General features: G+C 44.5%; 1 protein-coding gene across 1 annotated transcript in view; it reads right to left on the bottom strand.

Annotated features, from left to right (window-relative positions):
- Nucleotides 1-295: 295 nt before the first annotated feature.
- VWC2L (von Willebrand factor C domain containing 2 like) overlaps nt 296-21,100 on the bottom strand; it is a 78,476-nt gene continuing 57,671 nt past the window's right edge. The window contains exon 3 of the mRNA XM_077830595.1: nt 296-444. Coding sequence (XP_077686721.1) covers nt 296-444 — 149 coding nt within the window. The remainder of the gene's footprint in view (nt 445-21,100) is intronic.

The following is a 21,100-nucleotide window of genomic DNA, read 5'->3' as shown; positions in this document are numbered from 1 at the left end:
GTTAATTGGCAGGGTGGAGGCATTATGAGCGGAGGAACCTGTGCAGGTATTTTCCCTTCCAAAACCTCAGCTATTGAGTCCCCATCAAGCAAAAGCAGATTAGATATCTAGCTACTGGATATATATTCTGTATACGGTGTGTGAGAACTTTCCTGTTAGCAAAATATTCACTTTTGTTAACCCTAAAAGGTTTTGCTGGTGACCCTATTGCAGCTGGCAGGAGGTTTAACATGTGCAGTGTAGAAGCCGTTACGTTTGTTTTTTAATAGACTTGTCATTGGTCTGGATTTTGCCTCTACAGAGTCTGCTTGCCGTGGCATTCGCGTTTTGAACACTGAGCAGGCTTCCACCAGTCCCCGTTGTGACAGTGACAGATGTTACACTCATCCACTTTCACTTCAATGCCAGCCGGAATTATGGTGGTTCCTGCAAAGCAGTTTGGACCTGGAAACACACATACAAAATAAATAAATAAATTAAAATTGGGGCTGGGTGTGTATGGGAGGAGGGTGGGGGGGCAGGACGCATGGTGGATTTGAGAGTGAGACCACATGAGAATCGTTTACGAGCAGGGAGTCTGATGAAGTCACCCCAAAGTACAACCCCGCTCCACCCCTTCAAATCACCAGGCAGTTCAACATCACCATAGTCCATTAGCACCAGGCAGGAAATCCTGGCCCCCTTGAAATCCATGGCAAAACCCTCATTCACGTCAATGGGGCGAGGATTTTGCCCATTGGGCAGTTCAATAACATTTTCGTAGAAGGCAGGAGAGTGCTGAATTGGTTTCCAAGCATAAAACAAAGCTTCAAACGTTTAGCTTCCTTCACGCCCCTCCCCTGTTATTGGATACTTTGTTATGGTCAAAGGCTTCCCCTGAGCAGCTGATTGGTAATGCAGTGTCCCCTTCCCGGCTGCAAGGCCGCAGGAAAACATTGGGACGAAATCTTCAGCTGGTGTAAATTGGCAGCGCTCCAGTGAAGTGACTGGAGCCCTGCCAATTTATACCCGCGGCACATGTGGCTGCTAAAACTCCCTCCAGCTCCTTAAATTCAGTCCCTGGGATCCTGAGCTGGTTCCCTGATAACAATGAATAATTCACAGCATCAATAATTGATTTGTCTCCCAAACAAGCTTGCTTATAGATTTTATTTTATAAAGGGGATTCCTTTAATCTGCTGATCTTGACTTTAAAAAAAAAAAATCTTTATTAGGCAATTTCAAACCCAAGTTGCTTCTGAAGTCAGCAGGATTTTTGTTTTCTCATGCCCATTAAAGGCCCAACAAAGAAAACATGGCCCAGCTGGTTATGTACATGCAATGCTTCTCTCCCACATACCCACTAGCATTGTGCATGTGTGAGTGTAATACTGAGCTTCAGATCTCAATAAAATCAATTCTGAAAAGCCAGAGATGTGAGGTTTAGCCTCTTTGAGGACTGTTGGCTGCATTATCCCAATCACCAGGCGAGCTGATTGTAGAGGTTAAATTAGCTAAACCAAACTGCTCTGGAAATCTGATTGTCTCGTGTATTTGGTATTGCCCAAAACTATGGCCAAGTGTAAAATCATCAACTGTGCTCTAGTTCCATTTTTTTGCATTTGTTTTCCTACTACCGGGAGCGAATTTGCAATAATATTTGAACATCAAAGCACGTGAACCACAGGCTAGTTGCAGAGCAGAGCTCTAAACTAGGCTTAGCACTGTCTGAAGGGAAAGCAGCTCCTTCCAATTGTATTTATTGATCTATCTCGTAGTGCATTTTAAATCTACATTTCAAGGAAAAAAAAAAGCATATCTGTAAACATGCGTATATAAGTGACTGTGAAACGGGGAGGCTCAATTGCATTCCAGGCTCTTTTCACATTAACGAACAGGTGGAGCTGGTTAGGCATTGGCCATTGGAGTGATTTTCTAATGGGAAAATGTAGTTTTGGCAAAATTATTATTATTTTTAATCTGGAATACTGATTTTGCCCCAAAAATTGATTTCCCCATCAGGGAAAACCAAAGTGAAATATTTTATTTTGGGTTGTTTCAACCCAAATTAGAATATTTCATTATCAGAAATGACCCAAAATGTTTCCTTTTGAATCAATTCAACAAAATATTAAACTGCATTTTCTTATTGCGGTCCATTGCTTTACAGGAGTTACAGTTCTGGCACTGATTCTCTGTGGTTCAAGCTCCCATGAGAGCTACATCTCTTGTATCAGGACAAAAATCAAATGTTTAAGTGTCAGAATTTCTCACGGGACAGAATTTCAAAACTGCCCTCAATTCTACGTACCGTACCAATGTTAAGAGTCCATTGAAAGTTTATTTCATGCCATTGGCTCGGTGCATGTGGAAATGTTAATATAGTCATTGTTCTCAAGTTGTCATCATCAGTAGCTGTTTCCCATTCAATATGACCCCCAAATTGACATTATTTGTAGTATAGTAGCACCTAGCTGCTTTATTGGGGCTCCACTGTGCTGTGTGCTAGTCACACATTAGTAAGAAACAGGCCCTGTCCAAACAAGGGTGCAAGCCAGATGACGGATGGGAGGGCAAATGACTTGCCCAAGGTCACACAGTAAATCGGTGGCAGAGCCAGGTCCAACACCCAGGCTTCCTGACTGTGCGAACAGTAACCCATCCGCTGGACCATTCATTTGCCTTTCTCGGCCAAACCTTTGGAAACCAAAGGAAGTTTTCAAGCGTACATGTGCACAGACAGACCCAAGCACACACTGGAAATGCTCTTCAAGTTTCTTGCGTTTTGAAAGATTAGCCATTTGCATGACATTCCCAAGAATTAAAAATGGGGACTACTGCTGGAACTGGTAATCTCTCCCAAAACGGAAGAAATCTAAGCATATAAACACTGCGTATACTGCAGTAGTCATCTACTTGAAAGGTTACCTCCATTCCATGGACAATGGACAACAGAAATATCTCCATACATATGAATTCAATAAAATAACCTTTCAAGTGACTCCCAGTTAGGCCCTGTGCTTTAACCTCACTACATAGGCAGAAATACAATTCAAAACTTTCTCCCCCTCCCTGCCCCCCACAAATCCATTTGCAGGAATAACATTTGTGGCATCCTATTAAACGAAGGGAGGGTGGTGAACTTCACACGTTTAGCTTAACATTTGCTCGCCTGAAATGTCTCCCCTGAAAACTGGAGCTATTATGGGCAAAGCAAGACATCTGGGCACTCTAAATTATAGATGAGTCTAAATCCGAGGGCCAAGCCATTTAATGGGAAGGAGGTGAAATGCAGTATGTAGCTTGGTAGGACTTACTGGTCCGTGCCTGTCACAGGCATGACTGGGAATGGGGTGGTCTGGCGCCATACCAAAGATGTTTGCATTTTACAGCATCAGAAAACTTTTTTTTCCCCTCTCATTAACTTTATTAGTACCATGACCTTACAGTACACTTCTCAGAGCCCACAGGCCACAAGTTTGACATTGCTGGTCTTAACTACCCAGAAGTAATTTAGATAGTTGTCAAGCAGAATAATTGGTGTTTCTTGGCTATTATTCACATTTAAATCATCCCTCCCTTTAATAAGTGCTGCTATAAATTTTGATCAGCTTTGTCTCAGCTTCTACTGTCCACGCTAATAGAGTCACAATAAAAGCCTATGAGTGAGACACCTCTGATGACTTTCACGCTAGCATCTGGAGCTATTATATACGCCCTCTATCTGCTACTTTACTACCATCCACTTTCATACTAATAGGAACCATTTCCTTGTAATCTATGGGTTAGCATAGGCGCCGACTTCCCGTCTTCCCGGTGGGTGCTCGACCCCCCCCACCGTCCCTGGCCCCGCCCCGCCTCTTCTCCATCTCCTCCCCCGAGCACACTGCGCCCCTGCTCCTCCCCTCTCCCAGAAAGTCGTAAGTGCCGCCAAACAGCTGTTAGGCAGTGGGGTGGCAGGAAGCGCTGGGAGGGAGGGTGAGGAGTGGGGACACAGTGTGCTGGGGAGGGGGCAGAAGGAGGCGAGGTGGGGTGGGGGGAGCTTGGCTGCCAGTGGGTGAGGAGCACCCACTAATTTTTCCCCATGGGTGCTCCAGCCCCGGAGCACCCATGGAGTCGGTGTCTATGTAGGTTAGTGCATTTGTCTCTGTTCTCCAATTGCCTGGCAGACTGTGGTGGGCTAAGGTATAGCCAAGGTGCATAGAAGTACCATGCTCCATGTTGGGAGAGAAAGGAAGCTCTTGTGACTAAGGCACAGGGCTAGGATTCAGGAGAGCTGCATTCAGTTCTTGGCTCTGTCACTGACTTTGGGCAAGCCATTTCCCGCAGGTCCCCATCTGCAAAATGGGAATAATCATTCCTCTCCTGTGGATTTGGACTGTCTGCTTCTCAGAGCAAAGGTGTCTCTGACTATGTGTTCATTCAGCGCCCTGCTCACTGCATTCCCAATCTTAGCTGGACCCTCCGGGCAATCACACAAATAATGGATAATAAAAATAACCATGTCGTTACCATGTGGCGCTAACATTGTAGCAAACAACTTTGACCTTTAAATGGCCACCCAGGATCTCCTCACTAGTCCTTTTAAAGGAGTACTGTGCCCGTCCTGCTACTCTGTGTGCTGCGGCTTTAAGAAACAAGGCAGAGAAGCGCAAGAAGCGTATTGCCTCGGAGTAACTCTGTGAGGCGGAGTCAAGCATCGGCTGCGTGGGCCCTGGTTGACAAAAGGGTACAGCCAGTCCTCCAGAAAGACCCATGAGAGCAAGGAAGGGGCTTCATGGGATCTCAGGCCTGTTTGAAAAGAGCAGGCCTGGCCCGCTGCAAGAAGGTGTGGGCAGGGCCAACTCCATGCACAGTGTGATTCCGGCCAAGATGAACGCCTAGAAAAGGGAGCAAGCTGAAACTGAGGCAGCTGCAGTGGGACCCAAGCAGATACGAGCACAGGTTTGGAGGACACTGGTGCTTGTGGGATATATTAATGATCAGAGACCACTGGAATTATTGGGCATCTTTCCATTGAGTTCAGAGGACTTTGGATCAGGCCCTAATAAGTTGGAGTGAAGGCTGAGAGTGCATGTCAGCAATTTACGGTGAAATACGGTACATAGATGTTGAAAATATTCCCAAACCAAGTATGACCATCCCAGAAAATTTAGAGCCAAGGTTAAACTTAAAAGAAATCCAGACATGTGACGGTAAAATGCAGTTAGGACACCCAAATAAGATACACTCTGCCCCCTAGGGATGCCATGCAATACCCAGGGGATTATGATTAATGCATTTTAATGTTTGTAATCCAAGATTAGAGTCCCCCACTCATGGTGTCACTACAGGAAAGAGTTAATGTTGTTTGGATGCCTTAATGGAGCATTTCCACTACTCCGCTTTGAAGCACACAGCATTTCTATGGCTGTGTATGTGTTCGGGCCGTATAGCTTTTTGTCCCCATCGAGTGGCTGGAACATGTAAAACATTTATGAGTCTGCTGCTGCCACGCCTCTAACAAACTTTAGTTCCAGACACTCATGCTTTTAAGATCCAGAGGTTCTGGGTTTAATCTTCATACCCGACCTGGAGCCGTGTTATAATTGATGTAGGTAGGTCTCTCTCTCTCTCTCTCTCTCTTCCCCTCCTTCCTGCTAAACCAGAAAAGACTTCAACAAAAGAAAATGACAACATCTGGATTCCCTTTTAACGACCACAATGACTCTGCGCTGTCTAGACAATGCTAAATGCGATTTGCATTCTGCTGTTTTCATGACTTTCGTTTTCATTCTTTATAAAATAAAGGCTTTGCTCTCCAGAAGCAGGACCAAATTGTGCTCTCTCTCTCTCTCTCTCTCTCTCTCTTTCACCCACACCCCTTGCGTCTTAATGTCAAGAGAGCTTACACCCAGGGTTTGGCTCTCTTCTCACTCACACAGATTACGGACTCCAGCAGAGTCACCTCTGATTTACACCATTGTGAGCAGAGAATCAGGCCTGGTCTCGGAGGACAGACTTTGGTCTGCAATTTTGCTTAATTAATCAATCACTCCGTATTGGCAGACATATTGTATGTATCATACTGCTGTAGGTTGGGTTAAACCTCATTTAAACTGTGGAGTGTGTCCTCCACCCCTCATTGAAAAGAGCTGTAAGAGACAGCTGCCACCCGAGAGAAAGAGGGCGCAGGAGCCCACCCAGAAATCTGAACTGTGTACATGAGGGAAGCAGGGAGACAGCCTGAGAAGGGTCAGAAGATGCGAAGCATGAAGAAGCTGGCTAAAAGAAAGTTGGGGCTGTAAGCAAAGAAACAATCTCTTCTTTTTGATTCCTCCTGTGTTCAGGGAAACAAGACTTTGTACACAAACAAGATTAAGGACAGAGTGTGGTGCACTTTCTCCACCCAACTGGAAATACCGACAAGATCTCAAATTCTGGCTAGCCACTCACGGTAACAATAACACATATCATGAATAGCAGCATGGTAGATAAAAGTACAATGACAAGATTGTGGCAAAAACGACTTCCCAAAACATCTCCTCCCTAGTACATGAATGTCACTCATCCAATGCTGAATGTTGAAAACATAATTTAGAACACCGCTTGAAATGTATTTTATCAATTTCAGCTCCAGTGATTTACATGCTAATAAATCTGATCCTAAATGAGTACGTTTGGTATTCATGAAAAGATCACTTTTTCATTCACACGGGACCTCTGCAGGATAGATTCTGAGAACCATTTTTGGACCAGGCCTTTTTGAAAGCTCTAGTAAATGAGTTTTGCCGCAGCACAAACAGGGCAGATTATAAACCCAATGTCTATATTTCTTCACCAGCCTGTTGAAGTAATTGTTTCTTCACACAGTAGGCTTACAGACTTCTGCGTACGGCTGAACCAAACTGCTGTCTGTGGTGTTCACAACAGCTTTTAATTCTCTGCTTCATGAAATCCGAGATACGTTGTTGTGTTATGACACCTAGAACAGACTTTTCCATCAAGTAGACTCATTTGCTTCTGTTTAAAGTCCCAGGTCAAACACACTTGAAATGCCACTAATTGCAGTGAGCTGGATTGAAAGGTGAACTAAGCACCTGTACCTCTTCAGAACAATGGTCTGTTTGCCTGCCAGACTCCTAACAACAAACAGATTCCAAAACAGTTACCAGATCGGGGCAAGGGCTATCTGCCCCCGGAGTACAGAGAAAAGCCCTTTTCATTAAAATTTAAACAAAAAGCTTCCTCTGGAGCTGAGGGTGGCAAAGAAGGGGGAAGAATGTTTTCTCGATTGCTGCCCTAAGGCTGCCTGTTAATCATTTTATTTGAAAATTCAATACTCCCACAACTCCCACACACATGAGAGACGGAGGGATTGCCTGGCACTTAAGGATGTCAGATTTATAGCACCAGGCTCCAATTAACTCTTCTGAATGCGTGAGGAGGAATGCAGCCAAGCTGTGTCGGGGAAGGGGAGGGAGCTGGGATCTTTTAGTGCCAAGGGGTTTGACAGGCTGAGGGAATCCTCTACCTGTCAGCCGCTAGTACAGACTGCAGCCGCTGACCCTGCTTGTCTGCCTCTAGCAGAGCCCAGGTTGGGAATTCTGTGCCTTCCTGCAATGGATTTTGGCTGCGTCCGTGGCACTAACATGCAGCAGGGATGACACTGGCAAAGAGCTGCCAAGCTGCAGAACCAGGCTGGAAGGAGAGATGCATTCAGCGCTGGAAAGGGATTCTGCAAGGCCAGGGGGAGGGCTGGATTAGGTCTCCTGCTTTGCTTCCTCCTTCCACACCGGCCTGGCTGTCTGCCCCATTCCCCATCCCACCACCCTGCTGGTGGAAGAGAGCTGCCCAGCTCCGGCCCTGGTGATGGTATGTAGGGCCAGAGCCGGAGCAGGGCTCTCTGTGTTCCACACAGCAGTACTTGGCTCGGCTTCCCGCCTGGGTCCCATATTTCCAGGAGCAAAGCAGGGAGAGCTGATGCAGAGATCGACCTGAGAGGACCAGACTGGGTGTGTGTAGACCATCTAGGCTGCTTGCAAGCTAGGGGAGCCCCCGGATCAGTTGTCTCTTACCCCTCTCCCTTTAGTCTGGTCTATTTCCCTACTCCCCCACCCCCCACATACCTTTTGTTGCTTCCATGCTCCTCTCCCACCTTCCTCTGCTGCCTCTTCCCTCTCCTCCCACCCCTTGTTCCCTCTTCTCCCTGCCCATCTGCTCCCCTCCCACTGTGCACTCCACAGAGCAGGACTTTGCAGTGACATTGACTAATGGTTAGTCTCATTCTGCCTGTGAGTCAGGGTTGGCTACAGCTGGGTTGTGCTTCTCTCCCTTGGGCTATGAGGGCTGGCTGGCTTCCAGGCCATCAAGCAAACTGCTGGACCATTCCACCCCTCGGTCCCTCTGCACAGAGATTGCAGCAGCCAGGGGGAATGGTAGGGGAGTAGCAGCTCATGGAGGGAAACAGATCGGAGGACAGTGCGAGGTGGGCAGGCTCTGAATGAGAGAGAGGAGAGGGGACAGGTGGGGGAAAGGAACTGGGAGCACAATGCACCCACTGGAAAGGAGAGACAAGGCAGGTGCACCATATGTCGGGCATGTGATGTGCTTGGACCCGCCTTGCACAATAGCAGCCCCACCTGGGTAAGACCTCAAGACACTACCGCAATAGAAATGTGAATTAAATAGTAATAACCCTACCAAGCTCTGCGATTTATTGATCCATTAAGGACCTGACAACTGCCTCTACATCTAACAGGAACACTGCCATGCTTCAAAAAGGGCAGATCTCCTCCTATGTGGTGTAATGTGTCCAAATGAGGGTCCAATCAGCAGCAAAGCGCACTGTTCCAATGACAGCCTGCTTGGAATAAGTGGCTTTCTCCAGAACTGGAAGCCGGGTAGTCACTGGGGAGCTTTCTAGCTACCTGTGCGTTTACACATCTGACAGCTAATCCAGCCATACAAAGGCAGAATCTCACACGAGGGAGCAGTAGGTGGATTTGTGATATTCCCTGGAGGAATGTCAACCTGCAAATCAATCAGCGGATTACATGGCAAAAATAAAGTATTTTGATCTGTGGCAGATCTAATCTAGCTCCAATACGCTTCACGTTGTGCGCCCTTTATCCTCACCCCAGTGCTCCGATAAGTGCTACCACGGCCCATGAACGCATACCGCTGAGGACCAGATCTGGCCACCACTGTTAAGCTGAGGCTCTAAGAAAAACACCAAACTATAGCAAACCTAGCAATAAAAAGCACAAGCAACAACGATACAGCCTTTCCCAGCAATCCTTCTTAAAGATCTTCCGTCACAAGGCAACACTGGACGAGGGTGCAAAGAGTCACAGCCTACGGGCTGGTGCCAGCAACCCCTTGCTACCATTCGGGCGTAATACTAAGCACTCCCCGCAGCAGCAAGGATCAGGCCCCACATCGCTATGGGCAAGGCAGTAGGAACTCAGAGGGACGGACCCTCCCGGGTCCTACAGGTGGCAACGGGGCTGCAAATGCTGTGCTGAGCTTCAGGAATGTGGGCTGCTTGCACCAAAGGTGCTGGGCTCTTCTCCGCCTGCTCTGTTCTCTCTGGAGTGATATGTTCCCCTTCTGGCGGGGTGCACTGATAGACTCCCCACGCAGAGGAGTCAAGCGACTGCTCCAATTTTAGGAATTAGGATGAGACCTTCATGGTGTGTGTGTGTGTGGGAGGGGGGGGGCGGCAGGTTATTCCATTACTGCCTGTTTCTTGAACTTTGCTTGGAAGCAGCCAGCGCTGGTCACTGCCAGAGACAGGAGTCTGGACTGGATGGACCTTGGGTCTGACCCAGCTGGGCGATTCCTATGTGCTTATGTTGTATGCAACGGGCAGATGGTTCCTCCCCCTGTGCTCATGCATAAGGACCCATTGTAACCAGCTCTTAGTGAGGCATTTAAACCCACAGAGAAGGGGTGGGGGGAAGCGGGAGCAATCAAAGGCCCAAAACTTATTGGGTCAGACCCTCAGCTGGTGTCAATTGCCAAGTTTATACCAGATGTGGATCTTCCCCATTAACAATAACTTAGATTAATAAATGCTAATGACATGGGGCACTCAGGCAGACAGAGTTTTATGCTCCTGGTTTAACACTGACTGAAATGAGTTAAAAAACAGACATGATTTTTTGTTTGATTGCTAAACTAACATTTTGAATGCGCCATAATCCAAGCCTTATGCTTTCTCTTTATGATCCTGGATGAGCACCTGTGTTGATAACAAATGCCAGAGAAGCATCCAACCCGACTGCTGTTGAGCCACTTTTAGAGTAAATTATGACTTTGTCCTACTCCCTGCTACGGCATTATTGAGATGTGGAATAAAACATTAGAATTCAATAGCATCCTGCAAGGATTGACTTAAAGCAAACAAGTAGCAGGGAGCATGTGGTTTAATTTTCTTTCCGACGCTGAGCATATGGCATCATGCCGACGTTTTGTACATTTTAGCAGTTCAGTGCCAAATGCCACAGCGATTCCTAAGCGCTGGGGGCTGCATTCTGCTCTCCGTTACATCTCAGGCAAGCCAATTGAAATCAATGGCTTTGCCGGGGGGCCTACATCCGTGCGGAGCTGAGCCACGTACGTGTGAACGAATGCTGCAATAAAAGATTAAACACTATGAGTGAGCAGGAATTACGTAGGGCAGATGGTGATGCACTGAATAGTACCCTGCACTACAAGAAGTCCCCTTGGCTTCAGTGGAACTACTCATGGAATAAGGTTCCAGTAAATAAAGTACTTTTCTGGAAAGTAAAGATATCACAATACGGACTTAAATTTCACCCAGCTGTATGGGTCCCCCTCCCTCCCCCAGTATGGCTAACATCTCCAAAATAATTCAGATAATTGGTTAATCCAAGGGATATATATTGTTTTAGGAAGAGGTGAACAGATACTTTCTTATCTATCTCATGTTGGTTAATTCTTGCCAATTACCTGACATACAGTAAGTACATTTAGACATATTTCCTCTGTCTCCCAAACAATGTGGCACATTCCCAAGGAGCGGAAGTTACATTGTGTAACCACAAGAGGGTGTTGGCTTGTTTTTTTGCTTGAGGTAATAATCCTCTCCTTGGCTCCATAATATTCAGAGCTGGGTAGATATTGCAAACATTCCCATGAATATTCATTCAAATGTCTTAATGAATTTGCTGTCAGAGTTTGCGGTCCATGAATATTCTAGCAGAAACGTTTGCTGAAATGGAAAGAGTTTCTGGCAAGTATGGCAGAACCTTCTCAGAAAGCGAATGCCGATTTCCTAGCCACGAATATTCACACCAAAAACCTTGTTCTGAGTTATGACCATCCAATCGGGGAACTAAAACAATAGCATCTGGCCGGCATGTCCAATCCAAACAACTCATATTCCCAACACTGATTATTCACAAAGAACTGACCACACACAAGCTACAGAGCAAGAATTATACACAAAAATAAACGGGGGAGGGAAATCAATCTGCTTGCAGCCAATCCACAAAACAAGAAAGAGGTGACAGTTGTAAAATAAATTATTCATTACAAATTATTCCCCCAGCTCTATTAATATTTATGCATTCACAGCAAGTCTGCTTAATTTCTCACGAGGGTGCCTGAAGTAATGACTGTGGCCCATGTAGGAGCATATCCAGGGGGTAGAGGGAAGAACTGGAAGTAGGACTAAGCCCGGATCTATTCCGGATTCTGTCACTATAGTCTTGTATATATTATTTTGTTTTCACAATGTATAAAAGAGGTTATTTATTTACCACTCCAGGCACTTGTGTCAACATTTCACAATGCACAACTCAACCATCCCCCTAAACCAAATGCTTGAGAAACCAGTGGGCCTTGCAAGACAATGGACAAGTTCCAAATCCCGGGTGCCTCAGTTTATCCACTTGTGGAGTTATTATAACAAGGCCTCACAACGCTGTGATATTTTTAAATATCTTGTGCCTGATTCCCAAGGTCTTGCACTTGGCTTAGCCATTTATATTTACACTTGTGCTAAATCACTGCACTATTCTGATCCGGTAAAATTGTCCAGCCATGTCGCACAGCTGGGCAAGTCGCATGGCGTGGGAGCTCCTTTGAGGTCTCTCAATGAAAGGAGGCTATAACAGAGCTTCCCTGCCTATTCTTGAACTCGAGGTGACAAGTTATTGTAAGTGCTATAACAAGTGCCAGTCAACATATCCCAGCTCACTCTGTTGCTGTCCAACCTCAATACTCATGCATCACAAAGCTTGGCTATTGAATCAATCAATGCTCTTAAATGCACCAGAATCCAGCCAAAGCATGCTATAAAACAAAGAGCAAAGCAATTGGGTCGGTGCATATTCTCACTGAATTTCCATTTTTTTGTTCTTTTTTATTGCTATCATTGTTTTTGGCGGATACTCTCACCCACAGCTATTTTCCCCAAAGCTTTCCCCCCGCCATCCATTGTCAGACAAGTCAGGAACTATGTGTTCAGCCTGTTTGAGATTTTTTGTTGTTTCAGGAGGAACTGTCTAATCACATGGATCAGCTATTTCACATACCTTACAGGCTGGAGACATTTCAAATTCCTTGCTCTGCCCACCTGGATGTATCATGAGCCAGGTTCTGATGCCTTGACTCACACTGAATAGGATGTTATCGCACAAGCAGGTCCCTGGATGCCAAGGGCTCTACTCGCAGAGTGAGTTATTACTCAGTGTGACTGGATATCAGAATCAGAACATAAGAAAGCCCATACTGGGTCAGACCAAAGGTCCATCTAGCCCAGTATCCTGTCTTCCGACAGAGGCCAATGCCAGAGGGAATGAACAGAACAGGGAATTATCGAGCGATCCATCCCCCGTCACCCATTCCCAGCTTCTGGCAAATAGAGGCTAGGGACACCATCCCTGCCCATCGTAGCTCATAGCCATTGATGGACCTATCCTCCACGAATTTATCTAGTTCTTTTTTGAATCTGGTTCCTAATGGACCCCACTTCTATATGATAATGCCGTTTAGATACGCTGATCTTGCACAAGCTTTTCAGATGTTAATTCCTTTCTCTCAACGCTATTTATACAGCACTCCAAACAACTATTTATAGCCAGTTCAGACTGTAAGAAAAGATCTCAACTTGTGTCCTTAATTAACTTGTCAAAACAGTGAGAGAGGTTTGGCTTCCCCCCAAGATACCAAAACTTAAACTCTTCTTCGGGGCCAAAATGAGGAATTCAAAAGTCAGCTGATTAAGATGAGGTTTGCCTGTCTCAGGGGTACATTTTAAAATAATGCTCCAGGATTCTACAGTGCTGGTCCAAAAACCCCCAAAAAACCACAGCAGCAACTCCTGTAATATATTGGATAGTAACAATACTAGAGTATTGCTTTTATTAGGCCAGTAACAATACTGTGTTATATTTATCATGTTTATTATTTTTCCCAAATACAACAAATATACCAAAATACCAGATTCATCATCATGCACAAAGTAAAGAGGGGTAACTTAAAGGGAGAGGAGGGGAAGCAACATATCTATCTTCAGGGTCTACATTAATCTTCGACCTCTAAAAAGTCAGCCCTAATTGATTTGAATTGTTCAGAAATTCCCCTACTGCAGAATGCCAGGTGTTTGTTAACTGCAAGCCAGGCATCAATATTTAGCAAGGATGGACTTTTCCATTTTGTCAGGATTAATCTTTTAGTGACCAAAGCTGCATGTTGGACCTACGCTGCTTTGTTACCAGGTAACCTGCCGGTATCTGGAATATCTCCAAGAAGGGAGCCTAAGGGGGATGGCTCTAACTGAGCATCCAGTATCAAACTGGCCCACTGACCCATCTCATACCAGAAATTCTCAACAAAGGGCACTCCAAAACATGAGTGCTAATGTAACGCCAAGGGATTTATAAAGGCGGACCGCTGTTGGAAATGGGAGGCCCTTTATCATTAGCTAGCCAACAGGAGCAGCAAATAGGGGAGTTTGGGGAGGGACTTCTCCAGGTGACCTTTGGGGTGAGTTTGTTGTCTGTGAGCCTGAGTGCTTGCTTGCCTGCCCTGTGCCTGCTTGATGGAAGGTTACAGTGTGGTCTGTTTTGAGGGGGGGCTGTGAGCTGAGCCTAGCGGCCTGCTAGGCGAGGCTGAGAACTTCCTAATGAGGCCTTAGCCTGCCATCCTTTGATCCCTTAACCCTCTAGGATCCTGTGGCAAGGGGGCGGGGCTAACTGAGGGAGAACAGGGGTTTAAAAAGCCAGCTCCTAAGCGACCGGAGGAGCTAGCGAACTGATGAGTTTTGTGAGGGAGAGAGAGAGAACCAGGTACACCTACGAAACATACTCAAAATTTAAGCCAATAACCACCTCTACTTCCCTTACTCCCCCCCCCGCAAAAAAACCCCATAACCCCACAACTACAAGACAAAAACAAAACCACCCTGCCTGCATTGTTTTGAATCTTGCAGAAGTCCAGCAGCAGAGTGCGGGATATGCAGTGTATTGCACTGAATGCACCCTGCCTTGTGGGTGGACGGCAAGTGAGTGTATTCAGTGCAAGGAACTCATGGCCCACAGAGACCAAGTACGGGCTCTGGAGACCAGAGTGGCTGAACTGGAGGAGCGAAGGGAGACAGAAAGTTACATAAATGAAACTTTCGGAGACACAGTAGGGCAGTCCCACCCCCGAGTCCAACAACCTCTGTGATGTTGAGGAGGATCAAAGTCTCAGGGAAGGAGAACATCAAAGCAGAGTGGAGGGAAATGATCTCATAGTTGGGAACCTCCTTCCAAATGTCATGCTATCCTCTCACACTGAGGACACCTCTGAGAGACAGGAGCCCAGTTATTGGGAAGAGACAGGTAATAGTAATTGGGAATTCAATTAGAAATATAGACAACTGGGTTTGCAATGATTGGGAGAATTGCATGGTGAATTGCCAGCAGGGTGTGAAGTTTATGGATCTCTTGAGACATCTAGACTGGCTTATGTGCAGTGCTGGCGAGAAGCTGGTGGTCGTGGTATAGGTAGGTACTAATGACACAGGGAAAGGTAGGCGAGAGGTTCTGGAGGGCAAATTTAGGCTGCTGGGTTAGAGATTAAAGTCCAGGACCTCCGTGGTGGCATTCTCTGAAATGCTTCAAATGCCGCACACTGGGCCAGTTGGACAGGCAGAACTGCAGGGTCTCAACGCGTGGATGTGATGACGGTGTTTGGAGGAGGGATTTAGATGTATTAGGAACTGGGGAGCCTTTTGGGAAAGGAGGTGCCTATACAGGCAGGATGGGCTCCATCTAAACCAAAACACCCAGATTGCTGGCATATAAAACTAAAACGGTTGTAAACTAAGGGCTGGGGGAAAGCTGACAGGTTCGGAGGAACACACGGTTCAGACAGAGGCATCCCGTAGGGGAGGATTTATTAAAGGGAATACTCTAGATCCTAGTAAAGAGGAGAGAATAGAACTTGATGAAGTAAAGGTAGGAACAGAAGAGAAACTGAAATGGAAAAGAGTCCCATTCAATTACATCACATGAAGGCAGACAACTAAATACTGACTGATCTTTTAAGTGCTTGTATACAAATGCTAGATATCTAAATACTAAGGTGGGTGAACTAGAGTGCCTGGTATTAACTGAGGATATTGCTATAATAGGCATCACTCCACCAAGTTTCTCTGATGCTAATCAATGGGACACAGTAATACCAGGGTACAAAACACATAGGAATGACACAGTAGCTTGTGCTGGTGAGGGCGTGGCACCCTGTGTGAAAAGAAGCCAAGAGTCAAATAAAGTAAAACTCTTAAATGAATCAAGCTGTACAATAGAATCTCTATGGATAGAATTCCATGCTTGAACAATAAGCGTATAGCAATAGGATGGTCACTGTGATAGTAAAATGTTCAGGGAGATGAGAGAGAAACAAGAGGAAAAAAACCCCAATAATAATGGGAGATTTCAACTATCCCTATATTATTATGCGTACAAAGGTAATACCAGGAGATACTAACTGAGATCAGGGCCCCATTCTGTATGTACACAGAACAAGAGACAGTCCCTTCTCTACACACAGAAAGGAAAACAGGGACTTACCCAAGATCAGTGACCGAGGTAGGAAGAGAACACAGGCCACTGGTCTGGAAGGCAGAAGGCCTATCTACTAGTCTCTCTCTCTACTCAGGTGCCCAGTCCCTTCCTCTCCCTGCCAACCACAGAATAACTTCCCCAGGCCAGCAGAACCCTCTCTGAACTATGGCAGCTCCTCAGAGGCGAAATGTGCAGCATCTATTCAAAATATGCTGCGTTCATATCAACGGTCTGTATTCGGCAGTTATTTAGGGTGGGGCAGAGGTGTAAAAAGCGACTAAATTTTAGGTTTAAAATCCACTAAACTGCATCAGTCTTAATGCTTCCAATTAAACCCCCCCTATGGCAGGGAGCAGGGTGTTGTGGTTGGTGTAAATCTCTGACGTGGTCGGCAAAATCTTTGCCAACCCATCTGCCACCACAAATGCTAGTCCTCAAAACTCCACAGCTTGTAAGCTGTGTGCGTTGTATGTAAATATTTTCAGCGTAGGCAGGTGAATCCTGCTTGCTAGCGTAAACAATAAATCCCCTCTTATAGACCCCGAGACGCAGACCTGATTGATTGCAGTCTTGCTCTTCACGTCTAGCTTCCACCAATAGAAGTCCCTGGTAGGAATGCAGACGGGCCATCTGGGATCCAAGAAAGTGAGAGCCTTTTGTGTTGAGAGTGGTATGGGTGAGAAAACTGGGAAGTGAAGCAAAGCTGAGCTGTTTTGGCAAGCATCCCCGTGAGAAAGAGGATGCTTCTATCTCTCTGACAGCATGGATTAAATCATTACAAATCCTTCCAAGTTTTTTTCCTCCAGAGTCTTTGCATTAGAATATTGAGGCAAGAACACGTCCTCCTGGATGAAAACCTTCCACTGTTGTGGGAAAGCCACCAATCAGGAGACGCAGTTGTTCCTCATCCAGCCAAACTAAGTCTTTGTTCCGTGATTAGTGGTTTTTAAAAGACAAACAATGCTCTTGAACAGAGCTGGGTGAGATTTTTAGTCCAAAAGTTCTTTTCCAGCCAAAAAAAGCAGACATGGGTGAACTGAACTATGTCACCAATTCACATCAATTTCAATAAATTGTTTCAATCCAAAAAATCTAAAAAAAAAAAACAAAAAAACCTGAATGTTTAAACATTTAATTTTGTGATTTTTGAAACGTTTCAACTTTTTAATTCAAAATGATATTTTTGTTTCAAAGTTACTTTAATTTTATTTTTAAATGGAAAAGAAAGCTTGAAATATAAAAAAATCATTTTGGTTCAAACAGAATGCTTAATTCAACCTAAAATGTACTTTTTTTTTTAAGATACACCAAAATTTTGAATAAATTTGTTTTTGGGTGAGCCCAAAATGATTTTTTTTAAATTTTGGGAATTTTCAGAGAACTTGAATGATGAGAGATTGACAGCCCTACAGGCTTGCACAGAGTTGGTTGAAAGTTTCTTACTGAAAGATTTTTTTCTGCAAATAATAACAAAATAATGATAAAATTAAAATGTTTGCAAAAAATTTTCCATTTCTGTGGAAATGTCAAGATTTGTCAAAAAAAAAAAAAAATCCCCAAACTCCAAGACTGTTTCAAGCAACTGAAATTGTTGCTGTTTTGACAAGAACCCAAACAATTTTGAGGACTATATTTTTTTTGTTGAAGGAAGGAAGGAAAGGGAAGGAATAATTTCCCAACCACCTCAAGCCCCAATTCTCTCTTTATTCATGGAACAGGAAGAGCCCAGAAAAGTTTTGGAAGCCAAGTCAACATTTCCTGACTTGCTGGAAGCCCCATAGAAGCTCAATTTCTATGCCCATTCGATCCTTGGCCTCTCTGCTGAAAGTGCTAATAAAAGATGCTAACTAAAGACAAACATGATGATGGTTTTTGTTATGTGACCCCCTCTTCCCTAACAGCTGAGATTTCCAACATGTGTTGAATAGGCCATCACATAGTAATGGATTTTAGCTACTCCTAGTTTGGGTCACATTCATCCTACTGACCAGGGGGTGAAAGACTTAGCATCCCATTACCAATCTCCTGCCCCATCCAATCCATCATGAAGATTTAAGGCCTGCTACACCGTTGCCCCACACTTTGTGTGATCAGTGCAAGTTGGGGGGTCAAATGTCTGACTGTTTTATATCCATTTTATGCCCATGTACATGACCAGCAGGTGCAAAAGAGTGGGCAGTCAGGCCTTTAGTTTTATCTTTGTTATGTTCCTTTCTGGACACAACAAAATAGGCCTAATCTAAAGCTCACTGAAATCAGTAGAGATCTTTCCTTTGACTTCAAAGAGCTTTGAACTTTCCCTTGACTTCAGCAGGCCCAGTGTTCCAGGTAAGAAACTAATTGAGGATATTGGCGTAAGTGGAACTAAATAAATCTCCACAAACTAATCTTAAATTATTTTCCATCTTCTCCAGCGAGGTTTTCTAGCTTTCATTTATTTTGCAGGGCAACTGAAGAAGCTGCTACATAAGAGTTACTATCTCTAAGTAAAAGAATTATTTGCAGTTTCCTTATCTATTTGAAATCCAAGTTGTTTACTCAAATTAAGGTGTAAATCATTAAGAGGAAGCTCAATCCAATTCCCATTCAAATCTAAGGGAGTCTTTCCATTGACTTAATCGGGAACTGGATCAGGGCCAACAAAGCAACATCGCAACCTTGTATTTGAGGACAGTTAACAAACGCAATGGTCCTGATTCTCATGTACTCTAAGGCCTCTTTGTACTACTCAGGCTGTGTAAAGGAGCTTTAAAATCATGGGATAAGAGGGAAGGTTCTGTCATGGATCAGTAGTTGGTTAAAAGATAGGAAACAAAGGGTAGGAATAAATGGTCAGTTTTCATAGTGGGGAGGGGTAAATAGCAGAGTCCCCCAAGGATCTATACTGGGAAAAATGCTGTTCAATAAATGATCTGGAAAAGGGGGTAAACAGTGAGATGGCAAAGTTTGTACATTTGTATTAAGTCCAAAGCTGACTGTGAAGAGTCACAAAGGAATCTCACAAAATTGGGTCACTGGGAACAAAATGGCAGATGAAATGCAGTGTTGATAAATGGGTAAAGTAATGCCCTTTGAAAAGCAATCCCAACTGTATATACAAAATGATTGGGTTTAGATGAGTTGTTACCATTTAAAGATCTTGGAGTCATCGTGGATAGTTCTCTGAAAACATCTGCTCAATGTGCAGCAGCCATCAAAAAAAAAAAAGAAAAAAAAAGCAAACAGAATGTTAGGAATCATTAGTAAAGGGTAGATAAGCCAGTAAATATCATAATGCCATGATATAAATCCATGGTACTCCCACACCTTGAATACTGGGTGCAGCTCTGGCTGTCCCATCTCAAAAAGGTATATTAGAATTGGAGAAAGTACAGAGAAAGGCAACAAAATGATTAGGGACATGGAACAATTTCCACATGAGGGGAGGTTAAAAATACCAGGATTATTCATCTTGGCCTATGTCTACACTAAAGAGCTTACAGTGGCACCAGTGAATATTCACACTCCTGAGCAACGTAAGTGGGAGTGTAGACACGGTCTCAGAAAAGAGAGGACTAAGGGTGGGGGAGGATATGACAGAAGTCTATAAAATTATGAATGGTGAGGAGAAAGTGAATCAGGAAGTGTGATTTACCCCTTCACATAACACAAGAACCAGAGGTCACCCGATGAAATTAATAGGCCACAGGTTTAAAACAAACAAAAGGAAGTACTTCTTCACATAACACACAGTCAACCTGTGGAACTCATTGCCAGGGGATGTTGTGAAGGCCAAAAGTATAACTGGGTTCAAAAAAAGAATTGGGTAAGTTTATGGAGGATATAAGTCAATGGCCATTAGCCAAGACTGTCAAGGACACAACCCCATGGCTTCAGGTGTCCCTAAACCTATGGCTGCCAGAAGGTGGGACTGGATGACAGGATGGATCATTTGATAAATGCCCTGCTCTATTCATTCCTTCTGAAGCATCTGACACTGGCCAGTCAGAAGACAGGATACTGGGCTGGATGGACCATTGGTCTGACCCAGTATGGCCATATTTATGAGAATCAGGCTCAATAAGCCAAATTCTGCTCTCAGTTACACCAAAGCAACCCACAATGGAGCCAATGATCTGGTGCCTATATGTCTAGTATAAGAACAGCAAATTAATTAGAAGGTTCTGAGGCTGTAGATTCTATGCAGGGTGATGAGCCAAAGTCAGAAGCAGATGTCTATTAACCAAACTGCAAGGGTATTGCTTTCATTTTGCTAGAACACTGTTATTATCTCAAATCTCATCTTCCCTATCTTTGTAATTATTAACACATACATGTATGAAGCCTAGCTCTGAATGGCATCAGTTTTCATTGGTTATTCCTCTGCTACGTGGCTTTCACAGAGATATTCTGATGAAGAAAAGTTTCTGAAACAGATGCTAGACCAAGGCACGTCAATGGTGATTTGCCAGGCAGCCTCAAGAGTCCACTGCATTTCAGGCTAATAAATATAGGGGATAAGCGTGCATTTCCTAAATGATGATCTGCCTTCCACTGACACAGATTGATTTAATCTTAGCTGCTTTGCATCAAACTTAGATTACCAATAGCTTGTTATCATTCTTAATCAAGCGCAGTAGTCCCCAAACAAATCAGGGACGGAAGGCATCCTAAGGGAATACACTGCATTACTCCTTTTTATTGATGGCACAGTTACTTAATTTGATGAGGAGACATAAATGCAGGCAGCACTAGATACCGAACCAGAAATGTTTTGGTACAAAGAAGATCTATAGATGCAATTTGAAAGCACTCTGCTTAGGAAGGATGGCTTCTACCAATGGAAATTTTGATTTGAGATGTGCACACAGAATACAGATTACTACTCCAAAAGGAAGTTAAATACAGGCTGCTGCTTTTAGCATTTAAAACAGATCAGCGGAAAATTGCATCTCCAAGTTCCTTTCCCCAGGCAATTCCTGAGCATCATGTCTGAGGTAACATGGCAAAGGCATGCCATCCCTCCAAGCCCAAACGAAGCTGCTCGTGTATTCGGATGTTTCCCACAGGTGTATGAC

The sequence above is a fragment of the Eretmochelys imbricata genome, chromosome 11 (assembly GCF_965152235.1).
Source record: "Eretmochelys imbricata isolate rEreImb1 chromosome 11, rEreImb1.hap1, whole genome shotgun sequence".
NCBI classification, from domain to species: Eukaryota; Metazoa; Chordata; order Testudines; family Cheloniidae; genus Eretmochelys; species Eretmochelys imbricata.
Note: the sequence above shows the minus strand (reverse complement) of the source record. Positions and strands in the feature narration are given on the sequence as shown.